We start from the raw sequence: 26,623 nt of genomic DNA, 5'->3' as shown, positions 1-26,623 counted from the left end.
GAAAGCCATCTGGCCCTGGACTCTTGTTTTTTGGAAGATTTTTGATTATGAATTCGATTTCCTTACTGGTTATGGGTCTGTTCAAATTTTCTATTTCTTCCTGTTTCAGTTTTGGTAGTGTATATGTTTCTAGGAATTTGTCTATTTCTTCCAGATTGCCCATTTTATTGGCATATAATTGTTCATAATATTCTCTTATTACTGTTTTTATTTGTGCTGTGTTGGTTGTGATCTCTCCTGTTTCATTCTTGATTTTATTTATTTGGGTCCTTTCCTTTTTCTTTTTGATCAGACTGGCTAGTGGTTTATCAATTTTGTTAATTCTTTCAAAGAGCCAACTTCTCGTTTCATTGATCTGTTCTATTGTTTTTTTGGTTTCGATAGCATTAATTTCTGCTGTAATCTTTATTATTTCCTGTCTTCTGCTGGTTTTGGGTTTTATTTGCTGTTCTTTTTCCAGCTCGTTAAGGCGTAAGGTTAGGTTGTGTATCTGAGATCTTTCTTCCTTCTTTAGGAAGGCCTGGTGCTATATACTTTCCTCTTATGACTGCCTTTGCTGCGTCCCAGAGGTTTTGGGTTGTGGTGTTATCATTTTCATTGGCTTCCATATACTTTTTAATTTCCTCTTTAACTTCATTCATTAGTAGGATGTTCTTCAGTCTCCAAGTATTTGTTACCTTTTCAATTTTTTTGTTGTGGTTGATTTCCAGTTTCATAGCATTGTGGTCTGAAAATATGCACAGTATGATCTCGACCTTTTTGTGCTTGCTGAGGGCTGATTTGTATCCCAGTATGTGGTCTATTCTGGAGAACGTTCCATGTGCACTGGAGAAGAATGTATATTCTGCTGCTTTAGGATGAAATGTTCTGAATATATCTGTTAAGTCCATCTGGTCCAGTGTGTCATTCAAAGCCATTGTTTCCTTGTTGATTTTCTGCTTAGATGATCTGTCCATTGCTGTGAGTGGGGTGTTGAAGTGCCCTACTATTATGGTATTACTATCGATGAGTTTCTTTATGTTTGTGATTAATTGATTTATGTATTTGGGTGCTTTCACATTTGGCACATAAATGTTTACAGTTGGTAGGTCTTCTTGGTCTATAGACCCCTTGATTATGATATAATGCCCTTCTGCATCTCTTGACACAGTCTTTATTTTAAAGTCTAGATTGTCTGATAGAAGTATGGGTACTCCGGCTTTCTTTTGTTGACCATTAGCATGATAGATGGTTCTCCATCCCCTGACTTTCAATCTGAAGGTGTCTTTAGGTCTAAAGTGGGTCTCTTGTAAACAGCATATAGATGGATCTTGTTTTCTTATCCATTGTGTTACCCTGTATCTTTTGATGGGAGCATTGAGTCCATTGACGTTTAGAGTGAGTACTAAAAGATATGAATTTATTGCCATTGTGATGCTTGTAGAGTTAGAGTTTCTGGTGGTGTTCTCTGGTCCTTTCTAATCTTTGTTGCTTTTGGTATTTATTTATTTATTTATTTACTTACTTATTTATTTATATTTCCATGTTTTCTCCCCTCAGAGAGTCCCCCTTAAAATTTCTTGCAGGGCTGGTTTAGTGGTCACAAACTCCTTTAATTTTTGTTTGCCTGGGAAACTTTTTATCTCTCCTTCTATGTTGAGTGACAGCCTTGCTGGATAAAGAATTCTTGGCTGCATGTTTTTCTGATTCAGCGCATTGAATATATCCTGCCCCTCCTTTCTGGCTGGCCAAGTTTCTGTGGAGGTCTGCTGCAAAAAGGTTTTTTATTTATTTTAAGACACAGAGAGAGAGCAAGGGAGGGAGGGGCAGAGAGAGAGGCAGAGAGAGAATCCCAAGCAGGCTCCGGATTTTCAGCACAGAGCCCAATGCAGGGCTCAAACTCACAAACCGTGAGATCATGACCTGAGCCGAAACCAAGAGTCGGACGCTTAACTAACCAAGCCACCCACACGCTCCTTTTGCTTTTCGTTTTGATTGAAGTATAAACATACAAATCACAAATATGCAACATAATTCATTTCTGCAAAGTGAATGCGCCCATGAACCCAGCACCCTCATCAAGGAACTGAGCATTAAGAGAACCCCAGAAGTTCCTGGGGCCACCTTGGGTGGGGGGCAGGGAGGTTCTCACAAAGGCGGTGACTTCTGAGGTGGGACCTGAGCATTAAGAAAGGCCGGGCCCTGCCGTATGTCGTGACCTGAAGGAAGAGGCTTCCAGGCCGAGAGAGGGGCCAGTGCGGAGAATGTCAGTGGCTCCAGGAGCAGAAAGGACGTGAATGGACTGAGCGCAGGGAGTGAGGACAAGGCAGAGGAGGACGAGTTGGCACCTGCTTCCCTCGGAGCGCCCTCAGGCACCCTGGGCCCCATCACGTCCCCCTCGGCTAACCCTCGTCCCCACCCACACCACCAACCGAAGGATCTCGCCAAAGTGGAAGCTGATGCTTTTCTCTTTGAACCTCTGTAGTTTTTAAATTTTCTTGGCTATTTTCATGCTTTTTCTTTTTCTTTTTTTTTTAAGTTTATTTATTTATTTTGAGAGAGAGAGAGAGGGAGGGAGGGAGAGAGAGAAAGAGAGAGAGGGAGAGAGAGAGAGAATCCCAAGCAGGCTCCACACTGTCAGCGCAGAACCCCATGAGGGGCTTGAACTCATGAACCGTGAGATCGTCAGCTGAGCTGAAGTCGGACCCTTAACTGACTGAGCCACCCAGGCGCCCCTCATGGTTTTTCTCAATACCCTTTTTATGTTTTCAGCCAAATCTGTTCTTCCCAGGATATCTTGTAATTTTTCTTTAATTTTTAAATTTTTAAAATTCTTTCTGGAGTTTGGTTAATGTCTCATTTTACACCTTCTTCACTTTTTCATCCATTTCCACTTTAAGTGTTTGGATTGCTGACTTGAAATTTCCCTATGTGAATTTAAGGAAATTTTGTGCACGTTGGGATGCTGGGTTACATTTTGGTTCTGCGTGCTTGTGCTCTGGCAGGGAATTTTCTTCTTCTGAAATGCTTTGATTTTCATTTTCTGTTTCTCATAGTAACTTTGATTAGCTGCTTCTGCTCTTTTCTGTTTATTTCGCAATGTCTTGTGTTTTCTGCACTTTCGGTACCAGCTGGAAGCAGAGGTGAAGGTTTGGGCTGCTGGCTAGGTTTGCTCAGTCGATAGCACACTCTTCTGTTCGTATGGTGAAGTGCAGTGTTAAATACATGCCGTCCCCTATTGCTGCGGTGGCTGGCATATCCCCACAAAGCGAGTTGTTTAAAAGAACACAAATTTATTATCTCGCGGTTCTGTGGGTCAGGATCCAGCTCCCGCATGGCTGGTTCTTCTGCTTAGAATTCCACAAGGCTGAAGCCAAGGTGTTGGCAGGGTCAGTTTCCTTCTGGAGGTGCTAGGAAAGAATCTGTTTCTAGGACACCTGTTGACAGGATTCTAGCCTATGTGGTTGTAGGACTGAGTTCCCATTTCCTCACTGGCTGGCCGCTGGGGATCATTCTGTTTCTAGAAGCTGCCTGCCTTTCCCAGCTCGTGGCCCCCCTGAAAGACAGCCACGGCCAGCTCCTCCCAGACTTCAGCTCTCTCACTCTACCCTTGTCTCCTTTGTCTAAAGCGTCTCTTCTAAGGCCAGTCCTCTGCCTGGCTCTCTGCTCCCCTCCTGCAAGGCCCGTGTGGTTACACTGGGCTCACCAGATGACCCGGGGTGATCTCCCTGGTTTAAAGTCAACAGCTTAGGGGGCGCCTGGGTGGCTCAGTCGGTTAAGCGTCCAACTTTGACTCAGGTCATGATCTCACGGTTTGTGAGTTTGAGCCCCGCGTCGGGCTCTGTGCTGACAGCTCAGAGCCTGGAGCCTGCTTCCGAATTCTGTGACTCCTCCTCTCTGTGCCCCTCCCATGCTCGTGCTGTGTCTCTCTCTGTCTCTCAATAATAAATAAATGTTGCCAAAAAAAAATTTTTTTTAATTAAAAAAAAATAAAGTCAACAGATGAATAACCTTACTTCCATTTGCAAAGTGCTTTCTACCGCATAAGATAACATATTCACAGGGGTGCCTGGGTGGCTCAGTCAGTTAAGTGTCCCGACCTCAGCTCAGGTCATGATCTCACGGTTCATGAGTTCAAGCTCTGCATTGGGCTCGGTACTGTCAGGGCAGAGCCCACTTCAGACCCTCTCTCTCCCTCGCTCTCTGCCCTTCCCCCACTCATTCTCACTCTCTCCCTCCCTCTCTGTGGGAGGGGTCACTGTGTCTTTTGGCATTTTCTCTTGTTTCTGCAGGACTTCTGATTTCCACCTCCAGGGGCCTCCCATCTCTAAGCACCCTCCAGAAGCAATGCCTTGCAGAGACTAACCCCTCAGTCTCTACAGAGACTTGCAGAGACTCAGTCTTGCAGAGACCAGCCCACATTCCAGTCTCTTCCATCAGTTTCGCAGTATCAGATCCATTATTGGTATTTTCCCACTCAGAGTGGGGCTTTCTCTTTTGGGGGGTGATTTTATCTGCCTTCCATCACCCTGCCTTCCGCCTTGCACACTTTCCTGGGTGCTTTCTGCTCCTCCTTGCTGTGGGCTGGGCCCACGAGCTGTCTGTTGGACTTCTGGTTATTTCGAAGCTGCTGGTGTTCTGTCTTTGGGTCATGAGGCTGGGCTCAGGGTGGTTTTATTTTCTCTCCTTGCTCAGTGTGTTGTTTTGGAGGGCCTGTCTGGAGAGAATCAGATTTATCCCCTGTCATTATCCCCAGGTATCCAGAACTTTTTTTTAACTTTCTAAAAAATTTATTTATTCTTCAGAGAGAGAGAGAGAGAGCACACAAGCGGGAGAGGGGCAGAGAGAGAGGGGGCAGGTGGAGAGAGAGAAAATCCCAAGCAGGCTCCGTGCTGTCAGTGCAGAGCCTGATGAGGGGCTCGAACCCACAAACTGCAAGATCATGACCTGAGCCGAAATCAAGAGTCGGATGCTTAATGGAATGAGTCATCCAGGCGCCCCACTTTTGTTTTTTAATATAAGCAAATACGTGTGTGTGTGTACAAATCTGCTGTGCATACATGTACATGCCCTCCCTCTTCTTAGAAAAAGTAGCTACAAACACACTTTCCTCCGCCTTGTCTTTTTCACATGATGATCCATCCTGGAGGTCCCTCGGCAGCGGTATCTAGAAATATGCCATTCCTTTTTACTGCTGGGTGCTGCTCCACTGTGAGGGTGTGTCATTGTTTATTCCAGCAGCCCTCTCTCTCTCTCTCTCTCTTTTTTTTACGATGTTTATGTATTTTTGAGACACACACACACACACACACACACACACACACACAGAATCTGAAACAGGCTCCAGACTCTGAGCTGTCAGCACAGAGCCCAGTGTGGGGCTCGAACCCACGAACTGTGAGATCATGACCCGAGCTGAAGCGAGATACTTAACCGACTGAGCCACCCAGGCGCCCCTCCAGCAGCCCTCTCTTGATGGACATTTGGATTGTTTTCTATCTTTTGCCAGGGAAAAGTGCTGTGTAGTGAATAACTTGTGCACACTGCTTTTGTATTTAGGGTAGGTATACATTGGAATCGATTCCTCCAGCTGGACGGAGAGGAAAGCATATGTGACTTTGGTAGCTTTTGCCAACTTCTCCTCCCTGAGGGTGAATCCCTTTGCGTTTCCACTAGTCCGTACGAGTGCGCTTTCTCACAGCCTCAGCAATGTGCCTTTTGCTTACTGTTGAGCAAGGCTGAGCCATTCCTTCCTATGTTTTAGGGACGGCTGCAGTTCTCCCCCTCTGTACTGGGCTCGCTTTATGTATGTATGTATGTATGTATGTATGTATGTATGTATTTATTTGATATAATTTATTGTCAAATTGGCTTCCATACAACACCCAGTGCTCATCCCAAGTCTTTTGACCCCTTTTCCATAAGGATGCTGCTTCCTTTCCTTCTCCGCTTGTAGAAGCTCTTTACAGCAGGAGTATTGTAATTTATATTACGGATATTCATATTCCTTGGTCGGTCGCCAATTTCTTCCTCTGTGATGTAAGGTAGAAAGATTTCTGTTCCAATTTCATTTGTCTTTTTACTATGCTTTATGGTATTTTTGCCACGCAAAAGTTTTTTTTTTTTTAAGTTTTACTTTGTCAAATTAATTGACTTTTTATGGGGCGCCTGGGTGGCTTAGTCGGTGAAGCGTCCAACTTTGACTCAGGTCATGATCTCGCGCTTTGGGAGTTTAAGCCCCGCGTCAGGCTCTGTGCGGACAGCTCAGAGCCTGGAGCCTGCTTCAGATTCTGTGTCTCCCTCTCTCTCTGCCCCTTCTCTGCTCATGCTCTGTCTCTCTCTGTCTCAAAAATAAATGAAAACATTAAAAAAAAATGAAGAGAAACAAAGAAAAAAATTGGTGGAACTTTTGGCAGAATCATGTTATATTTATAAATTAGCTTGAGAGTATTGATATGTTTATGAGGTTGGATTTTCACATCCGGGAACACGGTATATCTCCTGTTAGTTCAGATCAATTTTTATGTCACTCAGGAGTGTTTTATAAATTTCCTCACATAGGTTTTGAACATAATCTTGTTAATTTCACACCTAGATATTTTCTTGTATTTGCTTTCCTCTGTGGGGTATCCTCTCCCATTACATCTTCTCACTGGATTTTATTTGTAAAGTGAAGACTAGGGCTTTAAAAAGTATCTTTAAAAAGTCATGTGAACTAGAAGGAAACACCTCTTAATTCATTCTATAGGCCCAATATCACCTGATAACAAAACCATACAAAGACATAACAAGAAAACTACAGACTAATATTTCTTATAAATATAGAGACAAAATGCTCCACAAAATTCTAGCAAACCAAATCCAACAACATGTAAAAAGATTGTACATCATGCCAAAGTAGGATTTATCCTAGGAATGCAAGGTTAGTTTGGTATCCAAAAATCAATTAATGCAATATACCATATCAATAGAATAAAAGACAAAACCCATATGATCATCGTAGTAGATGCAGAAAAAGCATTTGAAAAAACCAACATCTGTTATGATAAAAACACCCAGGAAGCTAGAACTAGAAGGAAACTTCTTTATTCTGATAAAGGGCACCTATGAAAAATCCACAGAAAACATCATACTCAATGGTGAAAGACTTAATGCTTTCCCCCTAAGATGACAAAGAAGACAAGGGTGTCCGTTGTCAGCACTTCTGTTTCACAGTAGGTTGAAGGTTCTAGCTAGGTCACTTGGGCAAGAAAGTGATTTAAAAGGCATTGAGTTTGGAAGGGAATAGGTACAAGGATTTCTATGTGCAGATGACATCATCTTATGTAGAAAATCCTAAGGAATCCACTAAAAAAAAAAAAAATACTTCAGCAAGGTTGCAGGATACAAGATTAATAAGCAAAAAGCAATTATATTTCTACATACTCTCAATGAACAACCTGCAAATGAAATTAAGAAAACAATTCCATTTATAACACATCAAAAAGAATAAACTACTTAGGAATAAATGTAACAAAAGAAGGGTAAAACTATATGCCAAAAATTAGAAAACACTGTTGAAAGAAATTAAGAATACCTAAATAAATGGAAAGACATCCCATGTTCATGGATTGGAACATGGATTTAATATATTTTTGAAGTTTATTTATTTATGTTGAGAGGGAGAGAGAGAGAGCACGTGTGAGTGGGGAGCAGGGGAGGGGCAGAGAGAGAGAAGGGGAGAGAGAGATTCCCAAGCAGGTTCTGCACTGCCAGTGCAGAGCCTGACGCAGGGTTCGAACCCATGAACTGTGAGATCATGGCCGGAGCAGAAATCAAGAATCAGATGCTTAACCAACGGAGCCACCCAGGTGCCTCAAGAAATAGAGCATTAATTGCCCACCTGTGTCCTACCAGATAGCCTCTGCTTTCAACTGGTTACATGTGATGACCATTCCCATGAATTTGAAACATCCTCCTTCACTGATCGAACTGTACCTGCTCTTTAAGGAAACAGACTATGCACCCAGGAATCTTGGGGCTCAGGGAGAGCATGGTTACAGTTGCAGCTGGGAGTCACCTGTGACCGGGGCAGATCACAAAAGTCTAGAATCCATGGTCAAATCAGGATGGGTCTGACTCTTAAGCCAATGTCTGTCACGTCGTAACTTGACTGTGAGCACTGAGTCTGAGAGTTTACGGCTCTGCTCCCCTTAGGAAAAGGATTTATACAAGTCTCTGAGACTTTTTAAGAAGTGGTGACTCCGCAGTGTTATGTGTGGAGCCTTCTAAGAGGCTCCTAGATAAAACGTGTTTGTGTGGGGTCGTCTCCGAGGGCTGGCATGGGGCGGGGGGGCTAAGGAGCAAGTCCTTTTCCTGTTTTCTTTAGAGCTGTGGACACAGTAGGTGCTCGTTTAGTGCTGGTGGACAGACGGGAGGCGGGCGCGGGCGGACGAGCGGATCGGCGAACAGATGACGGGTGCCCGGCTGAAGGCTCGGGCAGTGGGTGCCGAGGGTGGATAAAAGGGCTTGCTGTCTTCCCTGCTCGAGATCGTCACCCCCTGCTTTCAGCTTCGGGCGGCGGAGGTGGAAATCAAGGACCTGCAGTCGGAGTTCGAGCTGGAAAAGATCGATTACCTGGCCACCATCCGCCGGCAGGAGCGGGACTGCATGCTCCTCCAGCAGCTCCTGGAGCAGGTGCAGCCTCTCATCCGCCGCGACTGCAACTACAGCAACCTGGAGAAGATCCGGCGCGAGTCCTGCTGGGATGAGGACAACGGCTTCTGGAAGATCCCCGAGCCCATCATCGTAAAAACCAGCCTCCCAGTAGGTCAGGCGCTTGGCCGTCCCCTCGCTCTTCCCCACGGTTTGCCCTCCTGCAGGCTGACCCGGAGCCCGGGCTCCCGCCCTGCTGGCTGTGGGCGCAGCAGGCCCGGGGCTCCGGGCTCCAAAGCGAGGGGGGGCCTGAGGGAGAAGTCGTGTGGGTTGGAATTCGGGTTCCACCACGCCCCGTGTGACCCCTTTGGGACTCAGTGTCCTCGTCTGTGAAATGGGGATTAGTGACCGCACCCTCCGTAGACATTGCTGGGTGGCTTAACACGCGTTAATGCCCATAAAACCCTCAGCGCCATGCCCGGCACGTGCCAAGTGCACCGTACATTTTTTTAAAATGTTTATTTATTTTTGAGAAAGAGAAAGAATGTGAGCAGGGGAGGGGCAGAGAGAGGGAGAGACACAGAACTGGAAGTGGGCTCCAGGCTCCACACTGTCAGCACAGAGCCCGACACGGGGCTTGAACTCACGGACTGTGAGATCATGACCTGAGCTGGAGTCGGAGGCTTAACCGACTGAGCCACCCAGGCGCCCCCGTGGTACATTCTACCACTGTCATGATCGTCCCCCAGCCTTATCCCCTAGCAACCCCATGGAGGACAAAGATTTTACATTTCGGGAGATGGAATCTCAGAGTGAGTGACTTAGCCAGAGTCCCAGGCAGAGCAGGGAGTTGTAGGACCGGGGATAGGACCGGGCCGTTCAGAGTTCCAGGCCTGGCTCACCTTCTGCTTTTGCCACTGACTTCCTGTGTGACTTTATGAAGGTCACTGTTTGTCTCTGGGCCTTGGTCCCTGATCTTCACAAAGGAGGGGCTGGGGGTCTGGAAGGCCCCTCCACCTCTGATGAGTCTGGGAGCACTTAGGGAGCAGCAGAGTCTTATGTCCCCTGGGGCCCCCAGTGGGCCTCCCCGCCGTCAAGAGAATGTTCGTTTAGGTCCCGCATCCCTGATGTTTATGGATGGCACTGACGCTACCCCTGCCCGAAGGCCAGCCAGCTCCACTTCCCGGGGTTCCCCCTGCCCCCACCAGCCTGCTGTGCTGTTAGAAGCAGGGGAATGGCTGCTTTGACATCTGAGCCCTCCCATTGTCTGTTTCCCAAAGTCATCCCTTGGTTCGGGCTGGGAAGTGTACTCCCCTGGTCCCAGGCCTGAGCCAGTCCTGACCTGCCAGCTCGGGGACCTGTTGCCACCCACCCTGTCCCTCTGGCACTCAGACCAGGCAGCAGTGACTTGGGCTTTTGTTTCTCATAGCAGTTCCAACAGGGCCACAGAACAAGGTCGTCCGCAAAACCTCTGCCGCAGACAACGGTGAAGCAGGCATGGTAAGGCCTCTGTGAGAGGGGGCGAGGCGTGGGGAGCTGGCGGGGCTTCGTCCCCACCGTGCAGTGGGTGAGCGTTACTATAGGGCACTGGGCTGCTTCTTTGGTCCTTGGATCTGGTATCATCGCTGGATTGTAGAGCTTGTTGCTGATCTTGACCTTGTGTCCAGGTTAACTGTTCCATTGGTATATGTTCAGTGCCACGTACATATCTTTGATTTAAACCCTTGGTACATGCATCTCAGTCACTTTGTGGCCGAGGTGGAGAAACTGCTTATGGAAGAGAAATCCATTGGTTTGAGAATCGGCGAGTCCATGAATTTCTTTTTCCTTTTTTTTTTTTAAATGTTTATTTATTTTTGAGAGAGAGAGAGAGAGAGAGAGAGACAAAGACAGAGCATGAGTGGGGGAGGGGCAGAGAGAGAGAGGGAGACACAGAATCCGAAGCAGGCTCCGGGCTCTGAGCGGTCAGCACAGAGCCCGACGCGGGGCTCGAACTCACGAGCTGTGAGATCATGACCTGAGCCGAAGTCGGACGCTCAACCGACTGAACCACCCAGGTGCCCCTAGACCATGAGGTTCTTTTTTCTCTTTTAATTTTTTTTCAAAGTTTATTTAATTTTGAGAGAGAGGGAGACACAGAATCCAAAGCAGCTCCAGGCTCCAAACTGTCAGCACAGATCCTGACAAGGGACTCGAACGGTGAGATCGCGACCTGAGCCGAAGTCGGACACTCAACCGACTTAGCCACCCGGGCACCCCTACCATGAAGTTCTTGATCCGTGCAGGGTATTAATGTGTTGAGAGCTGCCTGTCCCAGGATTTCGCTGGAGGCTGGCAGGAGTCCTGGACCAGTGGTCATTTCTGTCTTGCTGGTCTGACAGGGTTTGGGAAGGTCTGAGCCTTAGGACCCACTTTCCTTTCTTACCTGATGTTTTCCTGGCAGAACACCAAGGGTTGTTAATTGCCTTGAGTTGGAAAATGGTTTGCATTCACAACTGTAGATTTATTCATGCTTTTAATTTATGCTTTTGTACACAATTCTCAATTCTTTAAGAGATGACAAATTTTAGTTTTCTACTGTCACGTGGAGAACATTAGGCCCCAGCAACATGTCACTGTGTGGGGAAAAAGTGCTGCAGTGTTAAAAAAAAAAAAAAAAAAAAAAAGGACCTACGCAGGAGTCTGAGCCTGGATCCTTTCTATGTAATTCTGGTGCCCAGACCCTGCACCGCCTCTGGCCCTCATTCAAAGGCCCTTATGGCCAAAGGGAAAGTAGGAGGCAGCCCCTCCTGCTGGTGAAGGACAGAAGCTTTGTCTTCAATCCCAGAGGCCAGGCAGTACATTCTGGTTCCCTGGACCCTTGCTGGTGTCTTTGGACCAAAGGGCCCTCAGGGATTTATGAAACAGTAATTGGGATTCTAAAGTCACTTTATTCTCATATCTCCCACGTTTTGCATGACAACAGAAATGTACCTCCCCAAAGCAGAGGTCAGAAAACTTCCCTGTGAAGCACCACACTTTCTGTGTGTTTCCCCACCTCTTGGTTCTGCTTCCCTCGTTACGTTAGCTTCAGACTCAGGCAGGCTTTGGCTACGTGGCAGGAAAGGTGGCCGCTGGCGATTGGTGATCCAAGACGAAGAGACCCAGTCTCTTACCACATCTTAACCAACACTTGTGGGAAGATTCTGATCAGTCGGCCTGGGTGAGGGGCCTGCTCTTAGACCAATGATTATGTCCAGAAAAAAAAAAATTTTTATTAAAAAAATTTTTTTAAATCTTTATTTTTGAGAGAGAGAGACAGAGTGTGAGCGGGGGAGGGGCAGAAAGAGAGGGAGACACAGAATCCGAAGCAGCCTCCAGGCTCTGAGCTGTCAGCACAGAGCCTGACGTGGGGCTCGAACCCACGGACTGTGAGATCATGACCTGAGCCGAAGTCGGACACTCAACCGACTGAGCCACCCAGGCGCCCCGAAAAAATTTTTAACGTTTACTTACTTTTGAGAGAGAGAGAGAGAGAGAGAGCACATGCACACTAGTGGGGGAGGGGCAGAAAGAGAGGGAGGCAGAGAATCCCAAGCAGGCTCCCTGCTGTCAGCATAGAGCCTGACATGGGGCTTGAACCCACGAACTAGAGATCATGACCTGAGCCGAAATCAAGAGTTGGATGCTTAACTGACTGAGACACCCAGGTGCCCCTGGAAAATGTATTTCCTTTTCTTAAAAAAAAAAAAAAAATTTTAACACTTATTTTATTTATTTTTTTAAAAAAAATTTAAATGTATTTATTTTTGAGAGAGAGAGAGAGAGAGACAGAGCATGAATGGGGGAGAGGCAGGGAGAGAGGGAGACACAGAATCCCAAGCAGGCTCCAGGCTCTGAGCCGTCAGCACAGAGCCCGACGTGGGGCTTGAACCCACGAATCGGGAGATCATGACCTGAGCTGAAGTCGGATGCTTAACTGACTGAGACACTCAGGCGCCCCAATGTTTATTTCATTTTTGAGAGAGAGAGAGACAGAGTGTGAGCAGGTGGAGGGGCAGAAAGAGAGGGAGACACGGAATCCCAAGCAGGCTTCAGGCTCTGAGCTGTCAGCACAGAGCCCGATGTGGGGCTCGAACCCACGAACCGTGAGATCATGACCTGAGCTGACGTTGGATGCTCAACCGACTGAGCCACCCAGGCGCCCCTGGAAGATGTATTTCTGTGACTGGTTCAGTCTGGGTCACATGGCCAGTTGTGCAGCAAGGGGGCGGACAAGAGGGAGCGGTGGTATTACAGTGCTCTGAAGGATGGCCTCAGCAGGACCATGCCAAAGGGGAGAAGGGTAGTCCTTGAAGGAAGAGATTCAGGCTGAGGAAAACAAGTCCACTACAGTGGTGACAAATCACAGTCCTTGATGATAAGAGGTTGGGACCATGGGCTGAGTACTGTATTACGTGTTCTGTGAATGTGCCGAGATGGGTTGGGGCTATGGCATTGCCCTTGCCCCTGACGGAGAACAAGGCAAGGGCATACCCATACCAAGAGCAAACCAAGGCAAGGGCATTCCCATACCAAGGAAGGGGGGTTGGGTAGCTCCGGCTGGAGCTGTGGCTCTCCTGGCCTGAGCTGCCTGGACCCCACCCCAGGAGTGTGGGCAGTGAGGCTCAGGGCAGCCCCCAGCCCCCCCGGGCCTGCAGAGGTAAGAACTATACAAACAAGGGGTCTTGACCCACAAGGATCTGGAATCTCGGCAGGAGGAAGACCGCTACAAGCTGATGCTCAGTCGCAGCGACAGTGAAAACATTGCCAGTAACTACTTCCGGTCCAAGCGAGCCAGCCAGATCCTCAGCATGGATCTCATGAAGAGCCTCGGTGAGTGCCCCGCCCACCTCCTGTCCTCCAGCCGCTCCCCGAGAGAGCCCTTCCTGGTCCTCTGCCGACCGGGAGTCGCGTGATGGGTGGAGTGGCGTCAGGCCCGGGTTAAAAACCCCTTCCCATCTCTGAGCCTCAGTTTCCTCAGCTGTGCACTGAGTTGGGTATACCTGCTTCTCGGGGCTTAGGTGAAATGAGGTGGGCAAGCAGCCCAGCCCCGGGCCTGGCACGTAGTACGTGCCCAACGCACAGCCTCCCTCTTCCTGTCCCCCTTCATCTCTCGGCGGACCGCTGCCGTGTTTGGTGCCTCCCCCGATGCCCAGCAGGCCTGTGACACGCGGCTCGGTGCCCTGGCACGTGTCGCACGGGTCTGGCTCAGCTGCTCACTGGCTTCTGCAGATGCCGGTGTGGTGGCTTTCTCCCATTGAGCCAAAGGGGGCAGGCAGGGCCACCGAGGTGAAACACTTTTAAAAGCAAGAATTGCAAATCACTTCGTTCTTTCATTTCTAAAACCAAAATCAAAGACCACAGAGTTTCTAATAAAATATCAATGAAAAGCAAATCTCAGTCCTACACTGAGACTACTGAAGAGGTGGAATCCAGCAGAGTTGAGGAACAGGAGGGGAAAATGGCACAGGAGACAAATGAACATCAGTCGAGGACCCGGCATTGTGTCCATGTTGCAGATGAGGCAACTGAGGCTCTGGGAGAAGTCGCTCCCCAAAGTTGGGCTCTGAACGCAGGCTTGTCTGGCTCGAGTCCCAGGTTGCCTCGATCTGAGCCTTTAAAACTCCACACTCCTGGTCCAAAGCCTTTTGGGGGCCCAGCTGTGGGACCAGGCCTCCGGCTGGGTGGAGCGGGCAGGGCTCCCCCTCTCCGTACCCCTGACTTACCTGCTCCTCTGCCCCCTTCTCCACAGCGCATCACAGCTCTCCCCCCGGCCTCAGCTCCCCACTCAACAACACCGCGGCCATCTTGCCCACCCAGGCCCCCGAAATGCCCCAGCCCCGGCCCTTCCGCCTCGAGTCCCTCGACATCCCCTTCACCAAGGTCAAGCGTAAGAAAAGCAAAAGCAGCTTCGGCAGTGAGCCTCTGTGAACTTGGCCTCCTGCTGCTGCCCTGCCTTTGAGCTTCCCGGAGAGTGCCAGGCCCTCCCAGGGCAGCCCCAGCCAGGCCTCCTCCCACCTGCCCCCACGGTGTCCGGTGTCCGGGAGCCCAGGGGGCCCCTTGCCCTGGGAAGAGCTTTCCCTTCCCTGTTACCCAGAGAGCCTCCTCTGCCCAGACCATGAGCACTTGGGAAGCTGGGCCACCCCCGCAGAGGTGCGCTCGGGCTGTCCACGCCTCGCCAGTGTTCCGCCTGCCACCTGCCACAGCCTGCCGGTGTTCCTCCGTGCCTCGATGGGCTCAGAAACCTCAAGGCTTTCACCAGCAGCCCCGACAGAGTGGGGAGCCACTTCCGCATGGATCAAGCACAGTGTGTTGGAGATGGACGATGGTGCCTCCTCCCCTTGCCTTCCTGGGGGGAAGCTGGGCAGCATGGGCACGGGAGTCCTGGGGCAGCTGTGCCACGCTGCCCTCTCCCGGCCGGTCTGTGGCCTAGAGGACGCTGCCCCGCATGAAGCTGCCCCAATAAACTGCCTTTTACCGATGAGCTCCCCTTCCCCGACCCTCTGACAGTGTCACCGGGGCCCCTCCTGCCACTGCGGCCTGGCCTTCACAGGGAAGCTCTTTCTGGAGCAGGGTTTCTTTCTTTCTTTTAAAAAAAAATTTTTTTTTAAGTTTATTTATTTATTTTTGAGAGAGAGAGTGAGCAGGGGAGAGGCAGAGAGAATCCCAAACAGCCTCCACACTGTCAGTGCAGAGCCTGACGTGGGGCTCAAACTCACTGGGAGCTGCGAGATCACGACCTGAGCCAAAATCAAGGGTCAGACGCTTAACCAACTGAGCCACCCAGGTGCCCCTGGAGCAGGGTTTCTTAACTACCCGATGCCTTTAAAAACAAACGGGCTCCAGGGATTCTGCAACTCCCTGCACTCATGACTACAAGCACGTTTTTCTGGGGAGAGCATCCGAACTGTCATTAGAGTCTCAGAGGATCCGTGACTCGGGAGAGCAGAGACCTTGTTTTGGAAACCAGAGGTGGTGTCTTGCCGAAAGTCAGAAGAAGGCCACGTTTTGACAGTCCTCAGGGGCTGTGCTGGAACCGGATGCCCTGACGTGGCCAGAAATGAACCCAGGCCGCCCCAGTGGCTGAGGATACACCCCTCCCTTTGCTCATTGTATCCCAGGCCTGCCCTGCGGGAGGGCCCCACAATCTCAGGGAAGAGTCTTGGCTTTGGGTTGAAGATGGGCCTCACTGCACTCTGGGCCCCATCTGTGAGAGGGGGAACACCTGCCTCCCAGGGGTATCGTGAAGGTGAAACGAGCTCACGTGTGAGGTTCCCGGTACATAGCAGGTGCTCTGCGTTAGTCCCCCTCGTTCGTTCTCCATATTTTGCACTAATTAGCGTGGTGGGTCCCACAAGCCACGTGCCTGGGCGAAGGAGCTCATGCCCTGGAGAAGCTGGGGTGGAAGGTGCTCTGGTAACCAGAGATGAGTTTAACCAGAGGCAGGCTGCGGTACACCATTGAGAGGAAGAAAGGTCAGGGCTTTATGGGGGGAAAAGCGTCCTCGTGAAGGGCGGAGCTACCATAAAAGCCTGGGAGGCTTAAGAAGGGAATGGCCGGGGTGGGAGTGGTTGCCGTGTGCGCAAAGGCGAGTGAGGAAGCGGAGTGTGTTAAAGGTTGGAGACTTACCGCATGGATAGTTCTGAGCAGAGCCGGAGAAGGAGGTTGCTGAGTTCAGTTTCAGTGGAGACCTGAGCGTGAGGAGCCCTGGGTGACCCTGAGCAGTGGGACTCCTAAGCCACCTACAGGCATCATCAGATCTGAGTTCAAGGTGAACTGATGTGGCATTGTATGCAGAAGGGTAGGAGGGCTGGGCTGGGACGCCCAGGGTGGGGGTGAGGCTTAACTCTCAGTGGAACCAGCCGGAGATGGAGAGGAGGTAGATTCAGTTAAGGAGATGGAGGGAGGGAGGTTCTGACTTTTGCCCCAACATTCTTTTGGGTGGGCAAGTGTGAAAGGTCAGAAAAGAACAGCTGCCTTCTGTCTCCACCGTCGCTATTTGCCCCAAGATTGTGGTTGGGACCCAGCCTTGGAGCTGCTTTTACTTAGACCCGTGGTGGGGCTGAGGTGAGCCAGGTGCCCCCCCATCAATTTAGAAGCTAGCATTACTGAGGGGAGGCTGAGCCACACTCGGCACGAAGTGCTTCAAAACCTGCCCCTGAGCTCCCGCGAGCTCAGCTTTTCCAAAGGCACGCAGGTAAGTGGGAGGGCTGAGCCTCGCTATTATTTCTATTTCCAGCCTAGGAAAGTGGCCCGGAGAGAAGTGAAATGCCCCAGCAGCAGGGGTGGTGAGAGGCGGAGCTGAGAAATGAACCCAGCTACAGCGTTTTCATCGGGAAGCCAGTTCGCCGCCTCTCCAGCTGCCTCCAGCATGGGCCACCAGGCCTGGTAGGTCAGGCCCGTCCCCAGGCCGCTGGGTCCATTAGTGACAGGAGATTCAAAGTATCCTAGCCCTGATCTTAGTTTTCCAACCCTTTCCTCCCTGGAGATGGAGATGGGGCCTGGTTTCTAGTCCTCAGTCTGCCCTGGGCCAGTGATGACACAGCCAGGGAGCATCGAGGAGGTGGTTCCAATTGGCCACCACCTCTCCGGGTCCCGTAAGGGACAAGCCCGCCTGATGAGGAGGCGGGATCTGGGCTCCCGGCGGGAGTCCGGCCTGGGCGGAGCCTAAGGGCGCTCGGCCTTGTTGATTGGCTGCGGTCGCAGAGCTGTCTTTCTAGGATTGAGCCTTTTCCTTTGGGGGGGCGGAACCTCACGCCCCTTCCGCCAATAGGATTCAGAGAGCCCGCCTCCAACCGGGGCACTTCCGGTGGTGCTAACCCGCTCTTCTCCCGCGCAGCAGCGGCTCGGAACCCCCGGCCACAGCCTACCCGGATCGTTTCCAGGTGTTACTCTAAGTCCACGGACTGCGATTGGGCAGCGTAGACGGGGCACTTCCGGTGCCCGGGTGCCTGGGTTCTCGGCAGGAAGCGCAAAATGGAGGCCGGCGCCGCGGCCCGCGCTTGGTCTCTCCTGTGGCTGCTGCTGCCCTTGCTTGGCCCGGTCTGCGCTAGCGGTCCCCGCACCTTAGTGCTGCTGGACAACCTCAACCTGCGGGAGACGCACTCGCTTTTCTTCCGAAGCCTGAAGGGTGAGACCGGGAGCCGAGGGGGCGGTGGGGGACAGTCGGGTTGGAAAGGCTCCCGAGCCCGAGGGCAGCGACCACCCTCCCTCCTACTGGTTTTCCACGAGGGAGCTGCGAGCTCTGGCCTCTCGCTTGCGGGGGCGGTCGTGACCCTTGCAGTGGTGGTTTCCCCTGGCGTGCCGTCTGCCTCAGCGCCCTGTTTTCTTCTCGTCCAGACAGGGCTTTTGAACTCACGTTCAAGACCGCAGATGACCCCAGCCTGTCCCTCATTAAGTACGGGGAGTTCCTCTATGACAATCTCATCATCTTCTCCCCTTCGGTGGAAGGTAAGTGCTGCGCGTCGCTCCCAGAACTGGGCTTCAAGGCCCACGATCGATCGCTTTCTTCTGGGTCTTGTGCATTTTCTGGGTCATGGCATGGGTCACCAGCCCTGGCAGTGCTGCTTGCCAGGGAGGAGGAAAATGTTCACTTCTAACCTGGGCCCGGGAGGGAACATCCTTTCTTAAAGACACAGCTGAGGGTTGTGGGGTCAAGTGTTGCACAGACCATGGAACAGCAGGCCCTGCTACTCTGGGAAGGGGTTTCCTTATAAAGGGCCTGATAGAAAGATGGAGAGCACCCCCAGCCTGGGTTGGCCTGTGTGGATAGGGGAAGTGGCATGCTATTAATATAGTTTGCCTACAGAAGCCTCCTGATGGTTGATTCTATGAATTCAGAAGGATTCAGTTTCAGAGTTGAAAAAGAACATGAGCCATAATCTAGCCCAACCCCCAATTTGAGGCTGGCTGGGTATGTGCACGGCCTAGTGGAGGGCTGGTTGTGGAACAGAATGCGTATCTTCACCGGCTTATCCAAGTGCTACTTCGGTATTCCTGTGACAGCCTACAAGTTGTGCTCAGATGGATGGGGATGTCAGGAGACGGAAGGAAGCTGTGGTCAGACAGGTCGGGGGGAGGCTGAGCTAGGCTCTCGCTTTGGGAAGGTCAGAGAGCCTAAACAGTGTTTCTCAAATCTTAGTCATTTCCGTACCTCCTTCCTGATTTTTACTGTATTCCATATCACCTGTTAATAATTACCTAACGCTTTCTTTACATTGACCCCTTAAAAAAAGAAAAAAACAACAAACTGTAACATCGTTTAAAAAGGAAGCTAGTAGTGAACTCAATAGCACTACTAAAAATGGAAAACCAGGATCCTTACCTTTCAGTGGAAGGAACTATAAAGGCAATTAGCAAATGTTAAAGAAGTGTTAAGATCAGTATCAAACTAAGATATTCTCTTTGATGGAGCAAGCTTAGAAAATCGTTGGAAAGGCAAGAAGTCTCTCTGAGATTTAGTGTTGTTTAAAGCCCTGCCCCACATCACTGTCCTACCCTTTCTGCCCCTATCAGGGTAAGCCCCACAGGCTTACGTGTGCTGGTGGAGGCAGGGGGGTTCGGTGTAAGAGTTTGGCCCTGGCTCTGAGGGCCCTTCTGTGATACTGTAATCTCTGTTAGCCCTCTTGGGTGTGAGAACGCTGGCGTCCTTCTCCGTGTATCCCTGGGTTCCTCGCCAGCTCGGGGATTAGGAGGCTCTCAAGTCACATGCAGTGATGGTCACGGAAGAATGATCCTGAAAAAACAGGGTTCTATTTTATAGATGGGCACATGAGCTCAGGAAGGCAGAATTGCCTAGATTCAAGCCCAGGTATCTCTTACAGTCTGGGTTCTTTTCCTCTTTAGAAGGATTTCTCAACAGTGGCACTTCTTGACATTTCGGACTGGATAATTCTTTGTAGGGGGCTGTCTTGTGCACTGTAAGATGCTTAGCAGCATCTCCAGACATGGCCCTTCAGGGCAAAATTGCCCCTGGTTGGGAACCACTGTCTACTGTATTCTACCAGGAGCTGCTTTTGAAATTGTCTAAGACTCTGCCTGGCCTCTCTGTAGGCCTCTCTGTGGGTGGGTGGATAGATGGCCTTCTGGATGTAGGTAAAGTCCCCAGATACAAGATGTTCTGTCTGTGCCTGAAGGTAAGGGAAGTTGCTTTTTTGTCTTTCTCTCAAAATTACCTCTCAGAAAAGAGGGCCATTCTCACAGTTGCATCTTCACAAAGTCCTATTACGGACTCATTTCCGACTGGTAATGGATGTGTAATGGACAGACTTCCGTATCCAGTCTCCGCACATGGCACTTTCGTCCTTCCAGTTGCTTGGGCCAGAGATCTTGGGGTTGTCCTTAGCACCCCTCTCTCTCCCCATATCCGGCCTGTCACAGGCCCTGCTGACTGTGCCTTCAGGAGTGTAAGCCCACCCCGTCTCCCACCTCCCTCGCCCCTCCCTCCCCCCCCCCGCCTTCCCTCTGTTCCTCACTGCCCTGATTATCACGGTGGCCTTCTAATCCACTGCTGTGCTTCCACCCTGGTCCCCTGTACCCGATTCTTCACCCAGCTGCCAGAATTGTTCTTTAAAACTGTAAATCGGGGCATGTTGGGGTCGTGCTCAAAACCTCCAGCGGCTCCTCTTTATGGCCAACCTCACGGGGCCTGTAAAGCCCTGTGAGCTGCCCCTCCTGCTTCAGCACCGCCACGTGTGCTTTTGCTCCCCCCTCCCTACTCCGGCTCGGCCACACTGGGCTTCTTGCTGGGACAGGCTCACCTGCCTTGGGGACCTCGTACCTGTCCTCCTTAACGCCCCCCGTGCTGCCTGGGTCACTCTCACACCTCAAATGCTACTTGCCCAGGTCTTCCCTGACCGACCTTTATATAATAGCTTCCCCCTCCCATCTTTGTCCCTTTTTTGCCTTCTCTGCATGTACTACATGAATTCCTGAGCATTCCCTCCATTATTTTATGTTGAACCTCAGGGTGTACTTTGGGGAAGACTCTTGGTCCAGTTCTGGATGCTTGTGATAGTCACCTGACCGGACTGATTGACAAAACAAAGATCATCTCATAAGTACAAACGTTGGAAGTTGAGCCTTTTTGGTGATCGCTTTAATAAAAGCAGTCTACAAACTGGTTCTGTCTCTCATGGATCTAAATCTGTAGGGTTAACAGGAAAAAAACGTGCGTGTTGGCAAATGAGTACTTGTGACTGCGTCGTCCTCAGACCCAGGGGCACTCTGTCTCAGTTGAGACGGAAGTGAAATTGATGGGCTCTGGAAAACTGTGTTAGCCCAAAGTGACTCTGGCGAAGACAGAGATACTCATGTGAAAGGTGCAGGTGAGGAGTTTGAATGAAGTTGTATCATGAAATGTAGCTGAGAAAACGCAGCACTTCTAAACATATATTTTGAACGTGACTCCAAATGTATATAAGTAACTTGACATCTGTAATTGGTAGGTGTTTGACTATATCGTCCATACTTCTGTAAGTTAAAAGTTTATGAATTCAAGTTGTTACTGTTGGATCTTCACTTTGGGAAGACGGGCATCTGTGGTAAATGTCTTTCTCGTTCTGGGCCTCTAGAGGGCTGTTCTGGGATGGACTGTGGCTAGTCTGTGGGCCACTCTCCCCCGCTCAAATGTCAGAGGGGCCGTCTGGGTCACCGAGTCTGGTGCTTCTTTCAGATTTCGGAGGCAACATCAACGTGGAGACCATCAGTACCTTTATTGACGGTGGAGGCAGTGTCCTGGTAGCTGCCAGCTCAGACATTGGTAAGTCTGACCTGCGAAGGTCTGGTGCTTTCCAGCGTTTCTCCAGGAAGCTTGGCAAGCTTTACAAATGGAAGTTGCCAGATTGGTGTTCACTGGGTGGGCCTGGTCAGGGAGCGAGGGAACTACAGAGCCATTCACCTCCTCCTGTGCTTTCCTGTCACCAGGACCAGGGAGATGTGGGGCCTTTTATGGGCTGGGAACCCTGTTTTTTCCCAGTTTGGTTTTTTCCCTTTGTTTTTGTTTGTGTTGGTGGGCCTTCCCTTACAGAAAGAAAAGATGGGGCTGGCTACTTGGGCAGAACCCAGAGTAATTTGACAGATTGTTTTTTTTGTTGTTGTTCCCTATTTTGGAAATTTTCAAACATACTTGGAAGTAGGGAGAGAGCAGTATTCTGGAGCCTGCACGCGTATCCCGCAGCTTTGGTTGGTGTCAGCACCCGGCCAGTCTCATTTTGTTTTTCCCAGTGTTGACAGACTGGGGTGATGAGGAGGAGGAGAGAAGTCCCGTGAAGCCAGGCTCATTCAGGTCAAGTCTGCCTGAGGTTATGACTTTGCCTCAATGGGGGGTTTTGTGTATTTGTGGGCAGAGGACCAGGTGGTTCTCCGTGTTACTGATTCAGGTTCTGACCCCTGCAGGCAGAAAACCGTGCTGTTGTCCAGCTGTCCAGTTGGGGCTGAGCACGGCCTGGGGAAGTGGCAGGGCCTAAGGGTGACTGGGAGAGGGTGAGTCACCAGGAGGCCAGGGAAGCGACACTGCTTGGCCCAGGGCCCACCTGTAAGGGTTAAACCAGGCATTTCTTGGGTCTTTGCAGGTGACCCTCTTCGAGAGCTGGGCAGTGAGTGTGGGATCGAGTTCGACGAGGAGAAAACAGCCGTCATTGACCATCACAACTACGACATCTCAGACCTTGGCCAGGTAATCAGGCCCGTTACCTTCCAGGTTTGGGGCCCTTCCACCAGGGCTCAGCCTGGAAACCGAGAGGGAGTAGGAAGGGAGTCCCTGGCGTGGAGGCGCCTTTTCCTGACCCCCATCTCCCTCTGTTGCCGCAGCACACGCTCATTGTGGCCGACCCCGAGAACCTGCTGAAGGCCCCAACCATTGTTGGGAGATCATCTCTGAACCCCATCCTCTTTCGAGGTGTTGGGTGAGTGAGCAGGCCCAGGGCGCTAGAAACCTGGGGAGGATGGGAAACTAACCCACCCTTGATGGTTTAGGGGCATTCCTATCCCTGGAGGAGAGGGGAGAGATTAATTTAGGACACTCAGAGTCAGACTTCGTTGTTGCAGCGAGAGGAGAGCTAGTGGCGTAGCAGGCGCGCGACTGCTGAGAAAGCAGGACTCGTCCCTGTGAAGAAGTGACCCTTCGGGACCCAGGTCCTTGAGCTCAGTTCTCAGGGTCCCTGTGGGGTGTTCTCCTTTGCTTCTGTAGGATGGTGGCCGATCCTGACAATCCTTTGGTGTTGGACATCCTGACGGGCTCCTCCACGTCTTACTCCTTCTTCCCGGATAAACCTATCACCCAGGTGAGGGGCCGTTGCAGCCTTGAGGCCTCCGGGTATGTGAAGACGGGCAGGAGTAAGCAGGAGAGCACACGGGGCGGAGGCTGGTGAAGGAGAGGTTGCTGGGAGCAGGAAGGGGCAGAGGCGTCGGGGCCTCCGGTGCCGCCCTCAGGTTGACGTCCGGCCTGCTGTCCTCTTGCCCCAGAGGCCCAGCTGCCTGTCCTTTCCCCGGGCTCTCCTGGATGACAGCCCTCTGTTGTTCCCAGTACCCCCACGCGGTGGGGAAGAACACCCTGCTCATTGCCGGGCTCCAGGCCAGGAACAACGCCCGGGTCGTCTTCAGCGGCTCCCTGGACTTCTTCAGCGATGCCTTCTTCAACTCGGCGGTGCAGAAGGCTGCGCCCGGCTCCCAGAGGTGGGTGCTGGCGGGCTCGGGGGCGTGTGGTCTGGTGCTGGGGAAGGAGGAGCCTTCCAGCTGGAAGCGTCGGAGGCCAGGTGTCTTTGGGTTGAAGACTTCGTTGCTGTGTTGGTACCCTAGACTTTTCAAGGTGGCAGCGGCTTACCCGGAGATGTTTCAGCGAGTGTGTTTGTTGTGAAGGTGACCCCACAGCAACACCACCTGACCTCTTTTCCCTGTTCCCTTGAAGCAGGATACCTAGATACATATGGTCTCCAGGCAGAAGCTAGTTTCAGGCAGTTTGTCTCCATGGATCGTGACTGTCAGGCATCGCTGTAAACAAGTCGGTTCCGGGCCCCTAGCCTCCCGTTTGCCCCTTCTGCAGGTATTCCCAGACGGGCAACTACGAGCTAGCTGTGGCCCTCTCCCGCTGGGTGTTCAAGGAGGAGGGTGTCCTCCGTGTGGGGCCCGTGTCCCACCATCGGGTGGGTGAGACCGCCCCACCCAACGCCTACACCGTCACTGACCTAGTGGTAAGAGCGTCTTGGAGCAGGAGGGACCCCTGTGGTTTGGGCCAGGTTGCTTTAGCTCAGAAGCGTTTATTGAATATTTAGTGGCCTAAATAAGGATGAATAAATTAATCTCTACTCCTAAGAAAGCGTAGGTGCAGAGGGCCCGGTGCACAAGCCAGTGTCTAAAGAGGCGTGAAGAGGTGTGGGTTTGTCGTGGAGGTGTAGAAGCGGGAGGGCTTTGCTGGTGCGTTCTGCTGGTTGGGGGGAGAGGGGTGGAGACTGCAGCGAAGGTGGCGGCAGGGCTCCCTGACGGTGCCCGGCCCGTCCGCGAGTGGGGCAGTCTGGGTGCAGACGGTGGTGGTCCAGGGCCGAGGTGTGGAGAGGGGCATTAGCGGGCTGGGGAGCGGGGGCTCGCCCGGGGGTTCCTGCCGGGTCCACGAGGGACTCGGTGCTGCTCCGAGGGTGGTGACTCCCCCGGCCGACCGGCCTGTCGTCTCAGGAGTACAGCATCGTGATTGAGCAGCTCTCAAATGGCAGATGGGTCCCCTTTGATGGTGATGACATCCAGCTAGAGTTTGTCCGCATCGATCCTTTCGTGAGGACCTTCTTGAAGAAGAAAGGCAAGTAGTGCTCTCACGGGGGACAGCGGCAGGACGACGGTCCCGCGGTGCTCGCTCTCGTGAGGCTGACGGAGACACCCCTCCTGGTGGTCTCGGCTCCCCCCACAGGTGGCAAATACAGCGTCCAGTTCAAGTTGCCCGATGTGTATGGAGTGTTCCAGTTTAAAGTGGATTACAACCGGCTAGGCTACACGCACTTGCACTCTTCCACTCAGGTGAGCCAAAGTCACGGTCCCCTTTTCGGCCGGAGTGGGCCTCGCCTGGGCTGCTGAGTGGCCGGGGCCTGTCCCCTCCGTCGTGTTGCAGGTGTCGGTGCGGCCGCTCCAACACACGCAGTACGAGCGCTTCATCCCCTCGGCCTACCCGTACTACGCCAGCGCCTTCTCCATGATGCTGGGGCTCTTTATCTTCAGCACGGTCTTCTTGCACATGAAGGAGAAGGAGAAGTCCGACTGAGGCGGCCGAGCCCTGGGACTCCTCAAAACATGCAGATGGGGGTTACGTAGGGTTGGGTTGTCTTTTTATGGTGTTGTGTGTGTTTCACTTGTTTGTTTTTTTAAGCTGTGGGACGGTGGCAGAGTCTCACCTCAGTGGGAGACACGGCACTGAGTACCGAGGGGGTGGGGGTTGGGGGGTGATTTTTATGTTGAGTTTTTCCACCTAATGCTAAGTGGTATTTTCCATGTGTGGTCACTCTCATTTCTAAGATAAAAAGAAGCCTTGCCCTCCAATTTGATGTGGCTCCCGTGTGCTTTGCTGTGGTGGGGATGCTGTTCAGCAACAAGACACAAAATAGTAAGTGGCCTCTAAGTGTCGCCAACCGTATTTTCCTTAAGTGTGAAATCACGACACTTCCTCACTTCTCGGGGGAGAAGAGAAGGTTAATAACGCACTGAGGCCGGTGGGGAAATTGGGGTAACAGCGCTTGACTTAATAGAATTACAGAATTGCTTCTTTGAAAGGAACCTAAAATATACGTTCACCTTGCTTTAGTCAGTAGCTGTAGTCCTAAAAAGCAGGTGTAAAATCACGTGAAATCCCTTCCTCATTGTTCTCTATTACGGTGTATAAAGATCACTCTTAAAGCCACGTACTCAATTCAAAGCAAATAACGTCTTCTGCAGTTGAAAATGTGCATTTAATTCTTCACGATTTCTATAAGAAATGCTGGTCAAAAGGCTGATTAGCAATAAAACACTACACGGTTAACTTCCATTTCTTTACTTCTAGCTCCACTAGACTCGATTTAGTAGCTGGAGGAGCTCAGTGGAAATGCTTCCGCAGAGACACCCCAGAGCTTTCCAGAATGCATGACTGAAGTGCAGAGGCTTCCTACTTCTCAGGCCTCACTGGATGTTTTCATTCTGACACCCGAATATACCGACCTGGGCAGATGTCTGCCTTAGCTCAGGAAGCATGCAGGCTGATTCATGGCTGCCACTCTCAGACAAGCCGCAGTCCCTTCTTGGAGTCATGCTCTGCCACCAACAGGCACGGCCTTGCTGGGCCCTCTGGAAGGTGGGGGGGAGGCACACGTCTGGGCCTCACTCAGCCTCACCTCCAGACCTAACAGACCAGCTCAGCCACTGGCTTCGCAGAGGCCCGTGAGGGCTTTTTGTCAGCAGGTAACACCTCACTCCTCCTTCTCATTTGCCGCAGAGAATGCATGCCTCTGGCTGTGTGCTCCGGTCTTCTCACCTTCTATTAGCATTTACACACAAGGGGCCTTGTGATTAATCAGGGTGTCTTTTTAGAATTAGGCCTTTTGAATTCATCTAGACCAGGGGTTGGCAAACTCTGACGTGTGGGCCAGTCTGGCCTGCTGCCTGTTTTTCGGGTTTTCAAATAGTTGGAAAAAATTAAAGTATTAGTTACCCGTGAAATTCAAATTTCGGTGTATTTACATATTTAAGACTGCTTCTGCGCTAAGACAACAGTGGCGTAGCCCCGACAGTCCGTTTGCCAGCTCCTCGACTGCCCGTGAGAACGTCAGACCACACAGGTTACGTGAGCACCTAAGATGGCACGGCTAGGGTGAGTTAGTAGCTACGGACTGAACTTGGACGTGAGCTAGCTGTTCCTTCCATTTGCCAAACCGGAGGCCTTCTCCGGGGCTGACCAGCCCTCCCTACGCCATCTGCTCTCCTGCTCCCGCCCTCACTCCTGGGAGCTCTGCCCATTCACAGACCATCACCACACGAT

General features: G+C 51.2%; 2 protein-coding genes across 8 annotated transcripts in view; both read left to right on the top strand.

Moving 5' to 3' along the window:
- KIF17 (kinesin family member 17) overlaps window positions 1-15,118 on the top strand; it is a 47,970-nt gene extending 32,852 nt beyond the window's left edge. For 4 of the 7 annotated variants that reach the window (XM_042951849.1, XM_042951852.1, XM_042951850.1 and 1 more), the window contains 4 exons: window positions 8,530-8,788; window positions 10,043-10,113; window positions 13,350-13,467; window positions 14,387-15,118. In XM_042951849.1, the coding sequence (XP_042807783.1) occupies window positions 8,530-8,788; window positions 10,043-10,113; window positions 13,350-13,467; window positions 14,387-14,565 (627 nt within the window). In that variant the 3' untranslated portion in view covers window positions 14,566-15,118. Of the gene's footprint in view, window positions 1-8,529; window positions 8,789-10,042; window positions 10,114-13,349; window positions 13,468-14,386 lie in introns of those variants that run through there. The other 3 variants (XM_042951851.1, XM_042951848.1, XM_042951854.1) reach the window with 2 other exon arrangements.
- A 2,376-nt stretch (window positions 15,119-17,494) lies between these two features.
- Window positions 17,495-25,152, top strand: DDOST (dolichyl-diphosphooligosaccharide--protein glycosyltransferase non-catalytic subunit). Its single transcript, XM_042949181.1, has 11 exons — window positions 17,495-17,764; window positions 17,974-18,084; window positions 21,308-21,394; window positions 22,206-22,309; window positions 22,444-22,538; window positions 22,823-22,916; window positions 23,159-23,307; window positions 23,675-23,822; window positions 24,301-24,421; window positions 24,530-24,636; window positions 24,728-25,152. The coding sequence occupies exons 1-11, from the start codon at window positions 17,611-17,613 to the stop codon at window positions 24,875-24,877; spliced, it is 1,320 nt and encodes a 439-aa protein (XP_042805115.1). The 5' UTR covers window positions 17,495-17,610; the 3' UTR covers window positions 24,878-25,152.
- The last annotated feature ends 1,471 nt before the right edge of the window (window positions 25,153-26,623 follow it).

The sequence above is a fragment of the Panthera leo genome, chromosome C1, assembly GCF_018350215.1.
Source record: "Panthera leo isolate Ple1 chromosome C1, P.leo_Ple1_pat1.1, whole genome shotgun sequence".
Classification (NCBI taxonomy): Eukaryota; Metazoa; Chordata; class Mammalia; order Carnivora; family Felidae; genus Panthera; species Panthera leo.
Note: the sequence above shows the minus strand (reverse complement) of the source record. Positions and strands in the feature narration are given on the sequence as shown.